The 15,461-nt window shown below is 48.5% G+C and overlaps 4 protein-coding genes across 6 annotated transcripts in view; 1 reads left to right on the top strand and 3 right to left on the bottom strand.

Moving 5' to 3' along the window:
* LOC120954043 (phosphatidylinositol 4-kinase beta) overlaps positions 1–8,416 on the top strand; it is a 97,189-nt gene extending 88,773 nt beyond the window's left edge. For both annotated transcript variants that reach the window (XM_040374602.2, XM_040374603.2), the window contains 10 exons: positions 310–421; positions 524–836; positions 918–1,043; positions 1,131–3,863; positions 3,942–4,060; positions 4,139–4,276; positions 4,346–4,620; positions 4,700–4,788; positions 4,880–5,044; positions 5,134–8,416. In XM_040374602.2, coding sequence (XP_040230536.2) covers positions 310–421; positions 524–836; positions 918–1,043; positions 1,131–3,863; positions 3,942–4,060; positions 4,139–4,276; positions 4,346–4,620; positions 4,700–4,788; positions 4,880–5,044; positions 5,134–5,321 — 4,258 coding nt within the window. In that variant the 3' untranslated portion in view covers positions 5,322–8,416. The remainder of the gene's footprint in view (positions 1–309; positions 422–523; positions 837–917; positions 1,044–1,130; positions 3,864–3,941; positions 4,061–4,138; positions 4,277–4,345; positions 4,621–4,699; positions 4,789–4,879; positions 5,045–5,133) is intronic.
* A 10-nt stretch (positions 8,417–8,426) lies between these two features.
* LOC120954047 (transcription factor grauzone-like) lies at positions 8,427–11,262 on the bottom strand. 2 transcript variants are annotated; one of them, XM_040374611.2, is made up of 5 exons: positions 11,026–11,262; positions 10,023–10,951; positions 9,246–9,946; positions 8,758–8,887; positions 8,427–8,678 (listed from the first exon to the last, which is right to left on the bottom strand). In XM_040374611.2, the coding sequence occupies exons 1-3, from the start codon at positions 11,179–11,181 to the stop codon at positions 9,541–9,543; spliced, it is 1,491 nt and encodes a 496-aa protein (XP_040230545.2). In that variant the 5' UTR covers positions 11,182–11,262; the 3' UTR covers positions 8,427–8,678; positions 8,758–8,887; positions 9,246–9,540. The 2 variants fall into 2 exon arrangements, with proteins under 2 accessions (XP_040230545.2, XP_049462524.1); XM_049606567.1 differs by having other exon boundaries at positions 8,754–8,887.
* Positions 11,263–11,615: 353 nt separating this feature from the next.
* On the bottom strand, positions 11,616–13,919 carry LOC125906694 (zinc finger protein 567-like). Its single transcript, XM_049606566.1, has 3 exons — positions 13,464–13,919; positions 12,491–13,395; positions 11,616–12,426 (listed from the first exon to the last, which is right to left on the bottom strand). The coding sequence occupies exons 1-3, from the start codon at positions 13,581–13,583 to the stop codon at positions 11,874–11,876; spliced, it is 1,578 nt and encodes a 525-aa protein (XP_049462523.1). The 5' UTR covers positions 13,584–13,919; the 3' UTR covers positions 11,616–11,873.
* A 24-nt stretch (positions 13,920–13,943) lies between these two features.
* On the bottom strand, positions 13,944–15,422 carry LOC120961483 (zinc finger protein 121-like). The gene is made up of 3 exons (XM_049606569.1): positions 15,255–15,422; positions 14,486–15,189; positions 13,944–14,416 (listed from the first exon to the last, which is right to left on the bottom strand). Exons 1-3 carry the CDS (start codon positions 15,363–15,365, stop codon positions 13,951–13,953), a joined length of 1,281 nt encoding a protein of 426 aa, XP_049462526.1. The 5' UTR covers positions 15,366–15,422; the 3' UTR covers positions 13,944–13,950.
* Positions 15,423–15,461: the final 39 nt, after the last annotated feature.

The following is a 15,461-nucleotide window of genomic DNA, read 5'->3' on the forward strand; positions in this document are numbered from 1 at the left end:
CCCAGGGGATGGAGGGAATTCCCGGGATTTGAGGTGTTTCTTTCATTCCCTTTTTTTCTACACATAAAAGAGCACCATGTGTGATTCAGCTGAGAAACGACACGTGTCTTGTGTGCAGTATATGAATGCTTATGTATGCGACAGCCGGAACGAAGCGGATAGGGTTAGATAACTTCCTCTTAACGGTTGGCATTAACGCGTTCCCCCTTGTGAATTGAACTGTATTCAAAGCAGGTCGAGCGTAATCTCGCTGCTTCTTTGCTCCAGCAATTCTCTAATGTCCTGTTTCTTTCTTCCATTTCCTTGCAGATCAATGGGAATTCTCTTACCTCCAGTGTCGCAGGTGACCAACAATCGCATCAACATGACCCAACATCACCGAAATCGAAGTTTAGATAGTGCACTGCAACGAATACCGGAGGTACGCCAGTGTATAGTCTCGCCGAATATCCCACTGAATTGTACTGAAACCCGTCTCTCTCTCTCTCTCTCCCTCTTTCCATCTCATTCCATCTTCCCTCAGGTGGAAGTGTCCTCACCGAGCGCAGAGTCAGAAAACACACTGCACTGCACGAACGGCATACTGACCGGTACGATGTGCAGCAAAATCATCCAATCCTCGTCCACCAATCCGACCAACACGCCGAGCAACAGTGGCCGTGGCATTAGCTCAATGTCCCTTACCGCCGGCTCGGGCAAAAGTGGTTCCAACGGCAGCGAAGCGGATGCCGACACGGTTGTTACAACAGCAGCTGCCTCAGCAACAAACAGTACGACGCATCATCATCAGCCCAGTCGGCAACAGATGAGCAGAAAGATGGATCTTCTAGAGCAAGGTATGGAACTGTTGCGATCTCTTGTGGTTGTGCCAACAGTAGTTAAACTGTAATGTTTCGTCTAATTTACCCCCCTACTAGGTGCCACATTGAGGACACTGAAGGGTAGTCATTCCAATGATGCTGAAACGATCGTAAACTCGATCGTAAAGGACAGTGACAGCAAAAAGCGCGAAGATCTAACGAGTCTCGGATCGGATGACTCTGGTAAGTGAAGCTGATTTGGTGGGGAGTACACTTACCATCCAGCGGATTCTAACAACAACCTTTCCACCTCTTTGCTCTTGATAATAGGCATCATTTGTGGTTCGGAGCCTGATCACACCTCGTTGACGCGGATCCGGCGATCACGCGAGAGCCTAGACTCGGGCGAGATCGATCCATCGGAGGAAGAGTGCATCGAAATATTGGAGACCACGTCCATGGAGGAAGAGTATCGGATGCTTCAATCCGACCTGTGCTTCTATCCTACGGCCATGGACCGAACGGCGAAAGAAGACGGAAGCGACTCGGACTCGAGACCGCTTGACAACTGCATCGAGCAGCCGCCGGCGCATCAGTCTACCCTAACGTCCGCGAACAACACCGGTCCGCTGAGCGACAAAGTGCGCTACCGGCAACAAAACATGACCCGTGCCGCCATCATGCTCGAGAAGCTGTTCGTTCCGATCAACTACGAGGACGGAGAGAATGCAGCAGCGGTTGATGGCGACGGCGGCAGTAGTCTCGGCAACGAGGAAGACGAAATGCTTTCTCATCCAGATGCCGCGACACCGATCGTTTCGGAGGGCAAAAGTCTGACGACGCCTACGAACGCCGTGACACCGACGGGTCCATCCTTCTCGCAGCAGCAGCAGCAGCAGTCTGCTGCTTCCACCAACGTGCCAAGTACGGCGGCGGTCAGTCCGAGCGACACATCCAAGCCCGCCACCAGCGATCCACCCAAGGCGGACCAGAAGAACGAGGTAATGTTTCGCAATTTTTTCGGCGCAACCAAGAACGCCATCTTCCGGACGGCGCAAAGCATCATCGATAATCACGAGAAGAAGCATGCGAAGCAGCGAGAAAAGCAGGCAGCAACGACGAGCGCCACGACCCCGGACGATGCTGGTGTGACGCCGGCCGTGGGTGGAGCAGCACCCGGTGGGACTACGGCATCGTCGACCAGTACGGTGAAATCCCCAACGGAGCTGCTAAGAAAGCGAGAGTTTGGCAGCATGTTTGCGAGAAGCAGCAACAGCAGTAAACATCATCATCACAACCAGCAGCAGCCAGCAAGCAGTAGTAGTGCCGTCACACCGACCGCAACCACGACGACAGCCTCAGCGTCGATGGAATTCGACACGACGTCCTCCTCGACGGAGAGCGGCAGCAGTCAGCTGAACATTCCCAAGGCGTCACTTTCGAAATCGTCCTCGACTGCTTCGCTGAAGGTGGTGCCGGGTGTGGCGGTGGCCGCAGTTCCTTCGACCTGTAGCACCACCGCTTCGTCGTCCTCCTCCTCCGTGGCACCATTCTCCAGCAGTGGACCACGCGACGAGTCGCAGATCCGCACCGAACGAACGGGACAGAGTGGACTGTTGCGCTTCTTCGAGTCGCCCGTCTTCAACATACACTTTGCCGTGCACTACCTGTTCTACTCGAAGGAGCCGGGTGTGCTGAGCTTCATCGGCAACAAGATCTTCAGCTTCCCGCACATCGAGGTGGACCTGTACATCCCGCAGCTGATCGTGATGTACATGCAGATCGAGGAGCTGTCCGAGGTGCTCGACCCCTACCTGGTGTACCGGTGTCGGCAGTCGGTGGACTTTTCGCTCAAGTGCGTGTGGCTGCTGGAGGCGTACAACTTCAACACGGAGATGCTGAGTGGCGCTGGGAACAGTATCCGCAAGCATCTGAGCTTGCTGCGCGAGCTCTACCCCAAGCGGGAGCGAGTGAAGCTAGCAGCGGCTGCGGCCAACAATGCACCCATCATCACCACAACCGGCAGTGAACTGCTGGCGACCGGGAACGATCCAACGCTGCAGGCACATCCAGCACTGTCCGCCGTGCGTAAGACGCACCATCGTTCACAGTCCGATGCTACGGGTATGATGGGACTGCTGGCACAACATCACCACCACCATCACCACGCTCATCATGCCGCGCCACTACCCGGTGGAGTGCCCGGACCGAGCAGCAGAACACCGGTGTGTCTCGGTGATCTGAGCACGGGCCGTGCATTCGACAATGGATGCGTGTGCTTCGAGTCCGTCCGCGGCACGGTGAACGATCTGCTCGGCCAGCAGACGGTGTGTTCCTGCGGTGCACCCAAGCTAGCGCCCGAGAAAGAGTTCATGAAGGCGCTGATCGACATCGGCAAGATGCTCACCTGTCTGCAGACCAAGATCGAGAAGACCTCCCGGCTGCGCATTCTGCTCAATCTGATCAACAAGAATCTGCCGGCCCGCGTGTGGCTGCCGCTGCACTCCGAAACGCCTCATCACGTGGTGCGCATTACCGAGGAGAAGACGGCCGTCCTCAACTCGAAGGACAAGACGCCGTACATTATCTACGTTGAGGTGGTCGAGGTGCAGGACATCTACACCTCGCCCGTCATCCCGAAGATGATGCCGACGCTGCGGCATACCAAGAGCGAGGAACGGCTTGACAGCAGCATCAGCGCCAGCGCACTGAACGGCGACGAAGCTGGCAGCAACCCCAGTAAGACTGAACAGACCACGGCCTGCCAACAAACGGGCGATGAGACTGCTGCTGCTGCTGCTGCTCCACTACCGGCTGCAGCTGCCGCTTCGCTAGCGGCGTCACGAAGCAGGCACAGCAAACTGTCCGAGTGCTCGGTGGACAATGGCGGTAACGGTGGCAACGGCGGTGGCAGCATGATGGAGCTTGGCCTAACCGAGGACGACGTGTGGTCGCAGGAGGACGACGAAATCACGGCCCAGTATCTGAGTCTCACGAAGATGTCCAGCGACCGGGATGCGATATCGCAGTTCTCTGTCGATTCCTACGACTCGCGCGACCATCGTAAGTGTATTGATGGTTGTTTGTGGTTAGCTTGCTTCTTGGCGCAAACCTAACTGTTGGTTTTATTCTATCGTTCAGATACTCCGGCCCTGTTTAACATCGGCGAGGTGAAGAAGCGTCATTGTGCCAACCTTAACTCGGAGAATGCGAAACCCTTCAGCAATGATCCGTCGGATCCATCCGCTGCGGCGCTTAAAGTATGTATACATTGCTTGTTTATTAGAAGGAGTTAAAAACAGTAAGTAACTGGTTTGTTCTTTACTCACCCATTCTAGGAACCGTGGCACGAGAAGGAGAAACAGATCCGAAACTCATCACCGTACGGACATCTGCAGAGCTGGAGGCTGCTCTCTGCGATCGTTAAATGTGGCGATGATCTACGGCAGGAGCTGATGGCCACGCAGCTACTACAGGTAAGCCGCAATATAAAAGCAAATCTAAATTCAACCTGCTTTAACGCTTAACCACGCTCTACCCTGTAGATGTTCAAGCTGATCTGGGAGGAGGAAAAGGTTGGCCTCTGGGTGCAACCGTACCGGATCGTCTGTCTGTCGAACGATTCTGGGCTGATCGAGACGATCGTCAACACCGTTTCGCTGCACCAGATCAAGAAGAACTCGAACAAAAGCCTGAAGGACTACTTCATCGATGAGTTTGGCGACGTGGAGACGGTCGCGTTCCGTCGGGCGCAGCGTAACTTTATGCATTCCTGCGCTGCCTACTGTCTTATCTCCTATCTGCTGCAGGTGAAGGATCGGTAAGTTTGCTACCAACAGGCGAGATGGTTGTGTGTGTATGTGTGTGCTTATGTGTTATTAACGTTTTCCTTTCTCCAGACACAACGGTAACATCCTACTGCATTCCGATGGACATCTGATCCATATCGATTTTGGGTTCATCTTGAGCATATCGCCGAAAAATTTAGGTAAATATCACCGACCACAAAACGACTTGTAGTTTTTCGTGTTGGTCACGTAGCTAATGCCTGATTTCTACTCCTTGCTCTTCTACACCAGGCTTTGAACAGTCACCGTTCAAACTGACGCCCGAGTTTGTAGATGTGATGGGTGGCCCCGAGTCGGAGCTGTACTGTGAGTTCAAGTATCTGCTGCTCGATGGACTGAAAGCGGCCCGCAAACACATGGACCGCATCATAAATATTGTGGAAATTATGCGAAGCAGTAAGTGTGAACAAGCGGACTTTTCGTGTTCCTATCACTTTCTCCCTCTCTCTCCTAACACTCACCTTGTTCTCGTCTCATTATCAAAGGTTCCCAGCTGCCCTGCTTCAAGAATGGCTGCTCCGGCACGGTTCGCAATCTGCGCAATCGCTTCCACATGAACCTGACCGAGCAGGAGCTAGAGCGAAAGGTGGAGCAGCTGATCCAGGACTCGCTCAACTCGCTCTCGACCAAGCTGTACGATGGCTACCAGTACATCACGAACGGTATCTTGTGAGAGCGATTCGATATGCACATCTAAGCATGCCGTTTCATTTGCCATCGAGCAGCAGGAACGACTTTTGTTGTGCGGAGGACAGGATGAACCAAACAAACGTACACACACGCGACGAAAAATAGGCAATTTGAAGAAAAAAAGAAGAAAGAAGAAAACGAAACAGTACAAAAACGCGTATCGGCCAAACTGCATTGTTGTGCGTCCATGTGTGTGTGTTAGTGTGTGTAACGTGGTGAAGAAAGGACAGCAAACCGGAAGGCGTTATCCAAATTTACATAGAAAAAAGGCTAGCTTCTTTCATTTTCCCTTGCTATTTTGGCCTTGTGAAGTTCGAATGTTGTCTTCTCAATGTTGCATTTTCAAACGTGTCTCGTGAGTGAGCTTTCACTGGAAGAGGATAAAAGAAGGTAGAAAAGTTATTCTTTTTTTACATTTTATTTTACCTTATACTCTCTTACAAGATTTGTTGTACATATAAAAAGCGGTAAGGAAATTAAATCAAAAATGCCACTCTTGGGGAGATAAAAACTAGAATAATTCAACCCATAGAAGGGAGCTACGAACCGAAGGAATGTGTAAAAACGGATAGCATAAAGGAATATACGTTAGCTTTTTGTAAAAACAACACACACACCCATTAAACTTCAAGATTCGCTAGCTTTTTACTCTCAATTCTCAAAACTTGTGTGTGAAGGTGTGTGAAAGGAGAAAAAGTCTCACAACAGCCGCCCGTCCTTGAAACAAAAAAAAGGAAGAAAAATGGTCTTTTGTGTGCATGTACATGGTTAAAGAATGTATAATAGTAGCGATTTGTTGTAAGCTCGGCCGAGAGAGGGAAGGAATCGAACCTATCGGTTAAGGAAACCCCGCGCGCTCCCATCCTTACCCTTTTCTCCTTCCCTTTACGTAGTATGTAGGTTGCATCGCGCACGCACGTTAAGAAGAAGAGATAAGAAAAAACAAACAGTTTCATTTCTTTTGCGTTTGTGCACTTGTTGTAGGCTAGCTTTCCTGTGTAGGTGTAGTTCGTGTTGTCATGTAATGTCGCAACGTAAAACAAAAGAGTCTTTAAGCCCCTGCTGGTTGAAAGAAGGGAAATGAAGAAAAAAGCGTGAAAAATGTACGAAGCTTTTTAAAAATAATCCACCAAACACACACACAGGGATGTTGCTTAGAAGAAAGATAGATTACGAAGAAGAAGAAGAAGAAGAAGGACCTGATTAGGAAAGGTGGTTATGTTTTACGTTACACGCGTTACGTTTGTTGCTGGCATCGAATCGTTGTGGGTGAAAGCCAATAATGTGGGGTGTAAAAGAAGGAAGGAAGGAAGGAAGGTTCTTCCCCTCTTCACTAGCCCCTCTAACCTTGAATGTGTATACCTACTGTTCGTTTTTCGGCCCGTTTTTTTCCGCATTAGGTAGAGTAAATAAGCTTTTGCAGCCCTTCTGCGATGAAGATGCGATGCTGTGTTTGTACATATATGTATCACTAAAGCAAACGAAACGATAACACAAAGAGAGACAGACAGGGAAAGCGAAAGAGAGGGAACTATTTGAGTGAAGCAAACGGGGCTTGTAGAGGAAAGTTTGTCCAATTTCACCAATTTCTTCGGTTCAAACAAACAGTACAGTTTATGCTCGTCTTTCCTGTGCAAAGTGCGTGTAAGGATAGGATAATCACTGCAAACTCGTCCTCAAACCGTAAGCGAAGCTTTTCTTAGTGTCTCCCTTGATTGATAAAGTGGTCAGGTGTGGATTGGCACGGGAAAAGGGAATGTAATTCGGCAAACAAAGCAACCAGGAGGGAAAGAATCTAAATGTATACACAAACAAACACACACATTAACCCTCTCGTTCTCCCACTCTCTCTCTCTCTCTCTATCTCTTAAACTCTCTTCGCTTTTCATTATATCTCTTGCAAACATATTCCTTAACTCTAGTAGTGTAATTTAACGAAAAAAAACGCTAAAACAAAAGCTAATCCAATGAACCGCGAGATAGGACGGAAATCGAAGATGCGGAAAGATGTGTACCGAGTTTGGAAAACGATAAGAATACTCAATGGTGGTGTAAACTCAAGCTGGAAAGCGAAAAAGCGATGAGATTCCGGTTCGAGAAAAAAAAGGTATGTTGTAAAGGTCTTGCTTTCATCTTTCCTTTGTTTTGCTGTGGTTTACATAGTTATTATTATCATTATTTCTCCAGAAAAGGGTTTATTTTAAAACGTAAATTTTGTATAATTTTGAGGAATAAGCAAGAGTGTAGGTCGAGTGGAAAGGAATTATTTATACACTCAAGGAATCACCAACAAACAGAGGAAACGGAGCGTGTTACACCATGTGCTATATATATGTATATGTATATTCAATACCGTTCACTTAGTACGTTCCGAGTTTAGTGGTGTGTGTATGCTATGTATCGGGATTTTCCGTTTATACATACAGACACGCATACATACATACCTACATAAGCCGCATACACGCATGTTACTACTTTACCTTAGCGTTTATGATTATTCTTAAGTTTAAAAACAGTTCAGTTAAAAAAAAGTCAGAAGAGTCAGAACTCGGAACGGACGGAAAATGGAGTATCGGGCTCTGCTCGCGCCGTCATACTTTTTGTACAGAAAAAAACCCCCGCAAAATGAATGTTGTGCCCCCACCCTCCCTGTAAACTGTAAGGAGAGTGACTAAAAAAAGGATAGAAATTGTATCCTTTTTGGTTTTGTGTGTTTCCAAGGCAACAAAGGAGCTAAAAGAAAACCCGTTGTGCCAAACCGTTCAAGAGGCGGCGGCGGTGCGGTGTACGGCGTAGACAAGCAGGAGGGAGAGAGGGACAGAGGCGCGGTAAGAGGTAAAAAGTAGGCTTAGACAACACATTAATATAATTACGGCGGTATAAGAAGATAGATGGGAGGGAAGACAGAGAGAGTAGTATCGGAAAACGATGGAGAACGATTGCAACAGTCAGGCGGCAGGAAAGTTGATACAACACTACTCACGGTCTTTTTTTTTGGGCGGATGTGGGAGAAAATGGAAAAATTTTGTCGTCGAAATTTGAATATAAGTTGAAAAAAAAAATCTGATGATAACAACATATACACAGGTTGTTTTTTACACGCTCGCACTATGCTGAAAGCATCCGAAAAGAGCTTTATTTTACACATGAGCAGAAGCACATTACCGATTACGATTGAATTAGTTTAGTATTTCTACATTTTCTCTTTCTTTTTAAATAATATCCCTCTAGCTATGATAAATAACTAAACGATACCGTGAACTGCTCCCCACACGGGTTTATTTTTCGTGATCGTATCTAACCGATCACTATCAGGAGTTTCTGCTCATTTGCAATCAACCTAAAATATAAAGGATAATCAACTATATTTGAGAAAAAACGTTAAACGGAAAAGCTATTTTATCATCATACTTACTTACTAAATTAACATTTATCACAGATCTTTTCCGGTGGTTTGTCTGTTGTTCTCATCGATCTCATCATTGGCGCTGGCCAGCAGCGAACGAATTAATTGGAAATATCGTCCTTGTCCAATTAATAGAACCCAATCTTTAAGAAGAAAAAAACCTCATCAAAAGAGCTTCAGATAGATGGAGAGCATTCAAAAGCGACTTTACAGGGATTTCCAGGGGTTCTTATAGTTGTGTGACACTTCCTTGATTCTTTCTTATTGGAAGTGATCTTCATATGATGGAAATTGGAATCTATGGCTTCCTTTACTGGACAGGCTTCTTTGAAATTCCTATTGGATTTGTCCAACAAGGTTGCTCTAGGGTCCAATTCCCATTACATCAAGTCCTTTTCACGTAAGAAAGAGTCAATAAAATGTCCCAAAGCTATGAGAACTCCTGAAAAACCTTGTAAGTACCCCTCGATCAGTGATCGATTCGAATTATTTGCTACTTACATTCATACAAGATCCGTACAAGATCCTTCCAATCAACCAATTGTGCCAAACGACTCCTTGTAAGGGAGAGATTGTCTGTGCTTGCCTTCTATCCACAGGACGATCTCCCATCTTGTCAGTTTATATACACCCACCAGCACCGCTTTACTTTACAAGTAACACATATCTTTCAATTAATAAACAAATATCACAACTTTTGGATGCGCTCCAATCTCGGAGCATCATCACCGGCCACTAGCGGACCAATCGAAGGTGTGTGGGACGTGTGGACGCTAGTATACCACACCTACACACCTCAATTCGGCGTGCAGGACGCCATATGGTCCTTCAGCTTGTTCTTGTGCCGAAACTGCTTGCCACAGATTGCGCACGGATGCAGCTGCACCGGCTTCATGCACACGTTCGTGAGGTGTATCTTGAGGTTGCGATGGTTTTTAAACGTTTTCCCGCACGTCTCACAATCCACCGCCTGCTGCTCGACGTGCATATGCTTGATGTGCTGGCGGAGGATGTACTTGTCGCCCATCACCTGCCCGCAGGTCGGACACGGCACGGAGGTCGAGATGCGCAGGCTTTTATCGTGCTCCTGCATGTGCTTGTGCAAGCGGAACCGAATTTTGAACGTTTTCGGACAATGCTCACACACAAACCGGTCCATGTGCACCGAACGCCGATGATCTTCGATCGTGTACTTTGTGAAGCTGTAAAGAACAAAAACCCCAATAAAACCCTTCTAGACTGCTCCATCAAAGCAGGCTGTGTGCGCGAGCTACTTACGATTTTCCGCACTGCTCGCACGTGACATCCTTTTCGCCGTGCATTTTCTTCATGTGCACCACGAGCCGCTTCTTGAACGGGAACTTGCTGCCGCACTGATCGCAGCTAAACTGTCGCTCCTCGTGCTTGTTCTGCATGTGCTCCTTCATGTTCTGGAACACCTCGCCGCACACCTCGCACCGATACTTGTCCGGGTTCTGGTGCATGTCCATGTGCTGCACCAGCGTCACCTTCGTGCGCAGCTTCATCTCGCACACCGGACACTGGACGAAGATTTTGTAATGGCCGTGCAGTTCCTTCGTGTGCCGCAGCAGCTCGCCCCAGGTCGCGTACTCTATCAGCGGCTCGCCCACCATCATCCGCTTGTTGTCGCACACCTCGCACACGATGCGCTTGTAGAACTGCAGGATGTTCTTGTCCTCCTCCGGATCGGCAGGAAACCGACCGCCGGCCTTCCGTTTCGCCAGCTGCTCTTCGGCATCGCGCTTGGGAGCGCGGGATGCATTGCGGGATCGGGACGGTCTTTGCCTTTTCCTGCCCTCATCCGCACGGGACGATACGCTTCCTCCTTCTCCATCCGAATCACTTTCGCTCTTAATCTCTTCGCTCGGTAGCATTTTGTCACTTCCTCCGCAACTACCGTCGCCATCTTCCGTCAGATCAAACTCCTCCTCCTCCTCGTCCTCTAGGTCCTCCAGTTCGTCGTCGCCGTCCAGCGGTTCGCCCTTTATCTCCAGAAACTCCGTATTGTACGTCGGACTGGCAGGGGACGGGCTCGCAGCTTGCTCACTGTCGACGATACTGTCCACACGCAGCTTGTCCGTGTGCCGTTCGTGCCGCTGCTCAATGCTGACGTAGAAGCTGTGAAACGAGTCCAAGCTTGTCCAACATGTCCGGCAAATCCATTGGCATTCGTCCGTGGGAGTGACCTGAAACAGCGTAACCAGCGAAACCTTTTTCTCATTTCTGTTCGTTCGTGCAAAAACCCCTCCTGTTACACTACCTCAAACCAAAGGTGCATGGCAATGACGGTGGCAATGTCCTTCCCCACATTTTCCTCGGCAAAGATGTTCAAATATTCTGACTCGCTGAAGGAGAAACACGCTGTACACTTGCGCGTGCTGTCCTCCATCGCACACGCATCCGTTTCACCAGACATTGGAGCGGAGATTTTGTGGATTTTTGTGCAGCCTGTGGAGTTTCTAAACAAAACACTGAACTGATTGGAGGTTTTGTTTGTACAACGGAGGGGTTGGGGAGAAGGGGGAGAAATCGCGTTTATGACATTTGACGGCTCCGCTGTTGTTGATTCATCAAGGCTATGTCGACATACTATGTCGACTAAAGGTGCGAATAGAGGCACTAATGGAAGTGAAATTTTGGATGTTTGGTTCCATTTATTAGCGTAGAAAGCTAAAATAAAAGATTTTGTCCATCTAACGATAGGTATTTAAATTTGTAAATGGAAAAAAATACCATATCTCAGTATGTATCGTAACCAAAACCCTATTTTTCACTTAAATATTTCCTCTTTCTACTGCTCTCAACGTAACACGTTTTGCAGAGCAAATTTCGACCGCACAAAAAGATCTCGTTTTTAGCTTAGTAAATGTGCTTACGTTTATTTTTCAATCTTATTTTGTATTTGTCTTCGGATACAAAAGAATCATGCTGACTGGCACACACGGTGGCTTTTCGGTCGAAGTTTAAATTGTTACAATACATTGCCGTCCATTCGTCCACTTTCAATTGAATCTTTACCATCTCCCCACAATCACATTTTTTTAAAGTCACTCCGCAAGGACCTGCCTCACAATGCCACGCTTATTTCCCTTATACTATATTCCCCAACTACGGCAGTTCATTCAATTTGAAGCGTACACCCTCCTTGCGTTGCTGCTGCATCTCCAACCATCGCTCGTAGTGCGCATTCTTCCGATGGTGGTACAGATGCGTATCCTGGCGGAATGTTTCCGGACAGAAGGAGCACATGTACAACGGTTTACCCGTGTGCGTCGACATGTGCTCCTTCAGCTTGTTCTTGCGCCGAAACTCCTTCCCACAGATGGTGCACGGGTAGAGGCGGGTCGGTTCCATGCACACGTTCGTCATGTGCACCGACAGGTTGCGCTTGCATTTGAACGTTTTCCCACACGTTTCGCAGCTGACCGCCGGCTGGACCGTGTGCATCAGCTTGATGTGTCTGGTCAGGATGTACTTGTCGCGCATCACCTGACCGCAGATCGTGCACGGTACGGAGGTGGAGTTGCGCAAGCTTTCATCGTGCTCCTCCATGTGCTGCAGCAACCGGAAGCGACTGTTGAACGTTTTCGGACAGTGTTCACAGACAAACCGCGCCGAATGGACGGACCGTTTGTGATCTTCTATCGTGTACTTTGTGAAGCTGAAAGCAAAAACGCACAAACATTAAACAGACAAATTGCGTAAAAGGCCACAGGCGTACTTACGGCTTCTGACACTGATCACAAATGATGTCCTTCTCCACGTGCATCTTTTTCATATGCACGGTAAGTCTCTTCTTGAACGGGAACTTTTTCCCACAAACGTCACAACAAAACTGCCGCTCCTGGTGCTTGTTCTGGATGTGCTCCTTCATGTTCTGGTGCTTCTCGCCGCACACCTCGCACCGATACTTTTCCGGATTTTCGTGCCAATCCATGTGCTGCAGTAGCGTTTGCTTCGTGCGCATCTTCATCTCGCACACCGGACACTTTACGTACACCTTGTCGTGCTTGTGCACCTCCTTCGTGTGGCGCAGCAGCGCTCGCCAGGTGCCGAAGTCGATCTGCGGTTCACCCACCAGCATGCGCTGAATGTCGCACACCTCGCACACGATCCGTTTGTAGAAGTTGTGCAAACTTTCATCCTCCTCCTTCTGGGCGGCCACTTTACTTTGCTTCGTCTCAGTGTCGCTTGTTGGAGGCCGTTTTGGGTTCCTCTCCCGCTTCGGCTTCCTCCTATCCGGTGAGGACGAGTCTGACCTGCTGCCCTGCGGCACTGCAGAGTCCTCATCCGACGATTGGGCAGTCGGATCGAGATCGATCGGTGGTTCTTCACATTTTACGAACGCACAGTGCAGCGGCTTCTCATCGGAACCGTTGGAATTTTCCTGCTCAAACACGTCCGTCTGTTCGAATGGTTCTACCTTCACCTCGAAAAATTCAGTCCTATAGCTCGGCTCTAAGCTGTCGCAAACGACAGTGACCTCTTCCTGCTGTTTGTCGCCAATTGCCAGTAGCTCATGCTCATGCTGCTGCCTGACTGCCTCTATTTCACAGTAATATTTGTGAAATTCTTGCAACGCACTCCAGCATTTGCTGCACATCGAGGCATTTTCCACTGTCGGTGTAATCTGGAGGAAAAAGAATGGGAAAGATGGTTACAAAACACTCTCCTAACAGTGCAACTGGCCATACTCACCTCAAACCCCAAATGTTTCGCTACGATCCCAACAATATGGCTGTTTTCCTCTGCGAAAATTGCCTTTCGATCGCTGTCCGCTGTGGAGAAGCAAATCTCGCATCTTGTGACCGAGGCCATTGCCTACTCCTGCTGCGCTCCGTTTCAATGTTTTGTTGTTTGGAGTAAATCACCTTCCAAAAACAACTCAGCAAGACATGATCGTCCTAACGACGGCCCGGCAATCCCGCCCCCGAACGAAGGTCTAGCACATTCTTGATAAACCGAAATGATAAATTAACTCAACATGTTTGCTACAAATTGGCTACGTTTCGAATAAAAAGGACACAAGGGCAATGTTTTCGTCTGCGAAGTTGGTACACAGAAAACACGGAAATTTGATATCGATTTGACAGTTCACCGCCGTGACTCCGATATGGTTGATCCATCAGGTACCGTCGCTTTCGGATGACGTTTGAAATGAACGTTGAACTGCTCCAGTAACATTTCAATCGAGTTTCAACTCGTGTACCATTTGTTGATGGGAAAAGAGTTGCGATTTGCTGGCAAAATTGTCCAAACAAAGCTGACACATGTACACCACCCGGTCCTTATGGCTAGCCGCATGTTCGTTTAGTTTGCCAATTGTTTTAAAGGGCTTACCGCACGTCGAACACACGTGCTGGGTGCTGGGACACGTTCGCTCCACGTGGGAGTTTAATGTTGCTTTGCTGCGGAATGATTTTCCACATCGTTCACATTTAAATGATTCACATGAGGTATGATTCCTTCGTATATAACGCTGCCGCTGCTGCTGCTGCTCGATGGATCTTTCTGTTGGCTCTTCAGCGTGCTGCGCCTTGTGCTTGTTTAGCATCGCTACCGTGCGATAAGTCCTGTCGCACAATTCGCACACATACTCCGATCCACCGTGCATTGCACGCATATGGGTTTTGATGAAATATTTACTATACCTAAAAAGAAATAGAAATAACATTGAGTTACCGTACCGGATTACAAAACTTTATGTTCGCAAAACCTACAACTTGTGGCACACACCGCACTCAGAGTCCTTCGGTGCGTGTGCAATCTTCAAATGTACCATCAACCGATTGCGCACCGAGAAGCGTTTGCCACATTTCGGACACTCCAGGCGCTTGGTATGATGTTGCACCTTGCGATGAAACGCCAGATCCTGATGAACCTCCCCGCAGATGGAACAACGAAACGTATCCGGATTACGGTGCATGGCGATGTGCTGCAGCAGTCGAGAGCGGAAGTACAACCGCCTGGTGCACAGTGGACACGTTAGACTGGGTCGGCTGATGCGATGAACCTTCCGCTGATGTCGTTTCAGAAGGGCGAAGCTTTTGTACTGCACCTCGATACGATCCGTTTCGCAGATCGTACAAATCAAAGGGCCATAGAAATCAATTATCTCACGCTCTTCTGCCTCATCTTCCGGGGAACTTTCTGTACTGTGCATTTGGGTGTCGGTTGCATGTATCGGTTCACTTGCCGCATTATCGAGCTGCTCCGTTTCATACGCTACTTCCGATACTTCCAGCTCAACTGTGTCGTTGCAATCTGCTTCATGCACGGTGACGATTTCATCACGCTCGTCCTCATCGGAACTGTCCGGTTGGGGTTGATGCAGCTCTTCTACAGAGAGGTAAAATCGCTCGAAGCTTTCCAAAGTACTCCAACAGTCCACACATATCTGTGGATGCTCGATACCGTCCAACATCTGCTAAAAGACAAATTATCGCACTTAGTTCAGGAACCATCCCGACTCTTCCAACGCGTACTCACCACACAGGGCAGATGTTTCGAAATGATGGGCAGTATTACCGGCTCGCTATCATGAATATCTAAATATTCCGTGCCTTTGGTAGAATAACAAACCTCACACACCGTAGCCATGCTGGTAGACCAAACCGAATTCCAATTGTTACTGCGATTGATGAAGCCCGTGTTTGTTTACATTTTTTTTCTTTTTTGTTAAATTTCCACACGACA

This window comes from Anopheles coluzzii, chromosome 2 (assembly GCF_943734685.1).
Source record: "Anopheles coluzzii chromosome 2, AcolN3, whole genome shotgun sequence".
NCBI lineage: Eukaryota > Metazoa > Arthropoda > Insecta > Diptera > Culicidae > Anopheles > Anopheles coluzzii.

Excerpts from the sequence above, each read along its gene's own strand:
- LOC120954047 (XM_040374611.2), bottom strand. The coding sequence starts at position 11,181 with ATGTCTGGTGAAACGGATGCGTGTGCGATGGAGGACAGCACGCGCAAG. Across the intron at positions 10,952-11,025 it reads CCATGCACCTTTGGTTTGAG|GTCACTCCCACGGACGAATG; the intron begins GTAGTGTAACAG and ends ACGCTGTTTCAG. Across the intron at positions 9,947-10,022 it reads TGCGAGCAGTGCGGAAAATC|CTTCACAAAGTACACGATCG; the intron begins GTAAGTAGCTCG and ends TGTTCTTTACAG.
- LOC125906694 (XM_049606566.1), bottom strand. The coding sequence starts at position 13,583 with ATGGCCTCGGTCACAAGATGCGAGATTTGCTTCTCCACAGCGGACAGC. Across the intron at positions 13,396-13,463 it reads CGAAACATTTGGGGTTTGAG|ATTACACCGACAGTGGAAAA; the intron begins GTGAGTATGGCC and ends TTTTTCCTCCAG. Across the intron at positions 12,427-12,490 it reads TGTGATCAGTGTCAGAAGCC|CTTCACAAAGTACACGATAG; the intron begins GTAAGTACGCCT and ends TTTTGCTTTCAG.
- LOC120961483 (XM_049606569.1), bottom strand. The coding sequence starts at position 15,365 with ATGGCTACGGTGTGTGAGGTTTGTTATTCTACCAAAGGCACGGAATAT. Across the intron at positions 15,190-15,254 it reads CGAAACATCTGCCCTGTGTG|ATGTTGGACGGTATCGAGCA; the intron begins GTGAGTACGCGT and ends GTCTTTTAGCAG. Across the intron at positions 14,417-14,485 it reads TGCGGTGTGTGCCACAAGTT|GTATAGTAAATATTTCATCA; the intron begins GTAGGTTTTGCG and ends ATTTCTTTTTAG.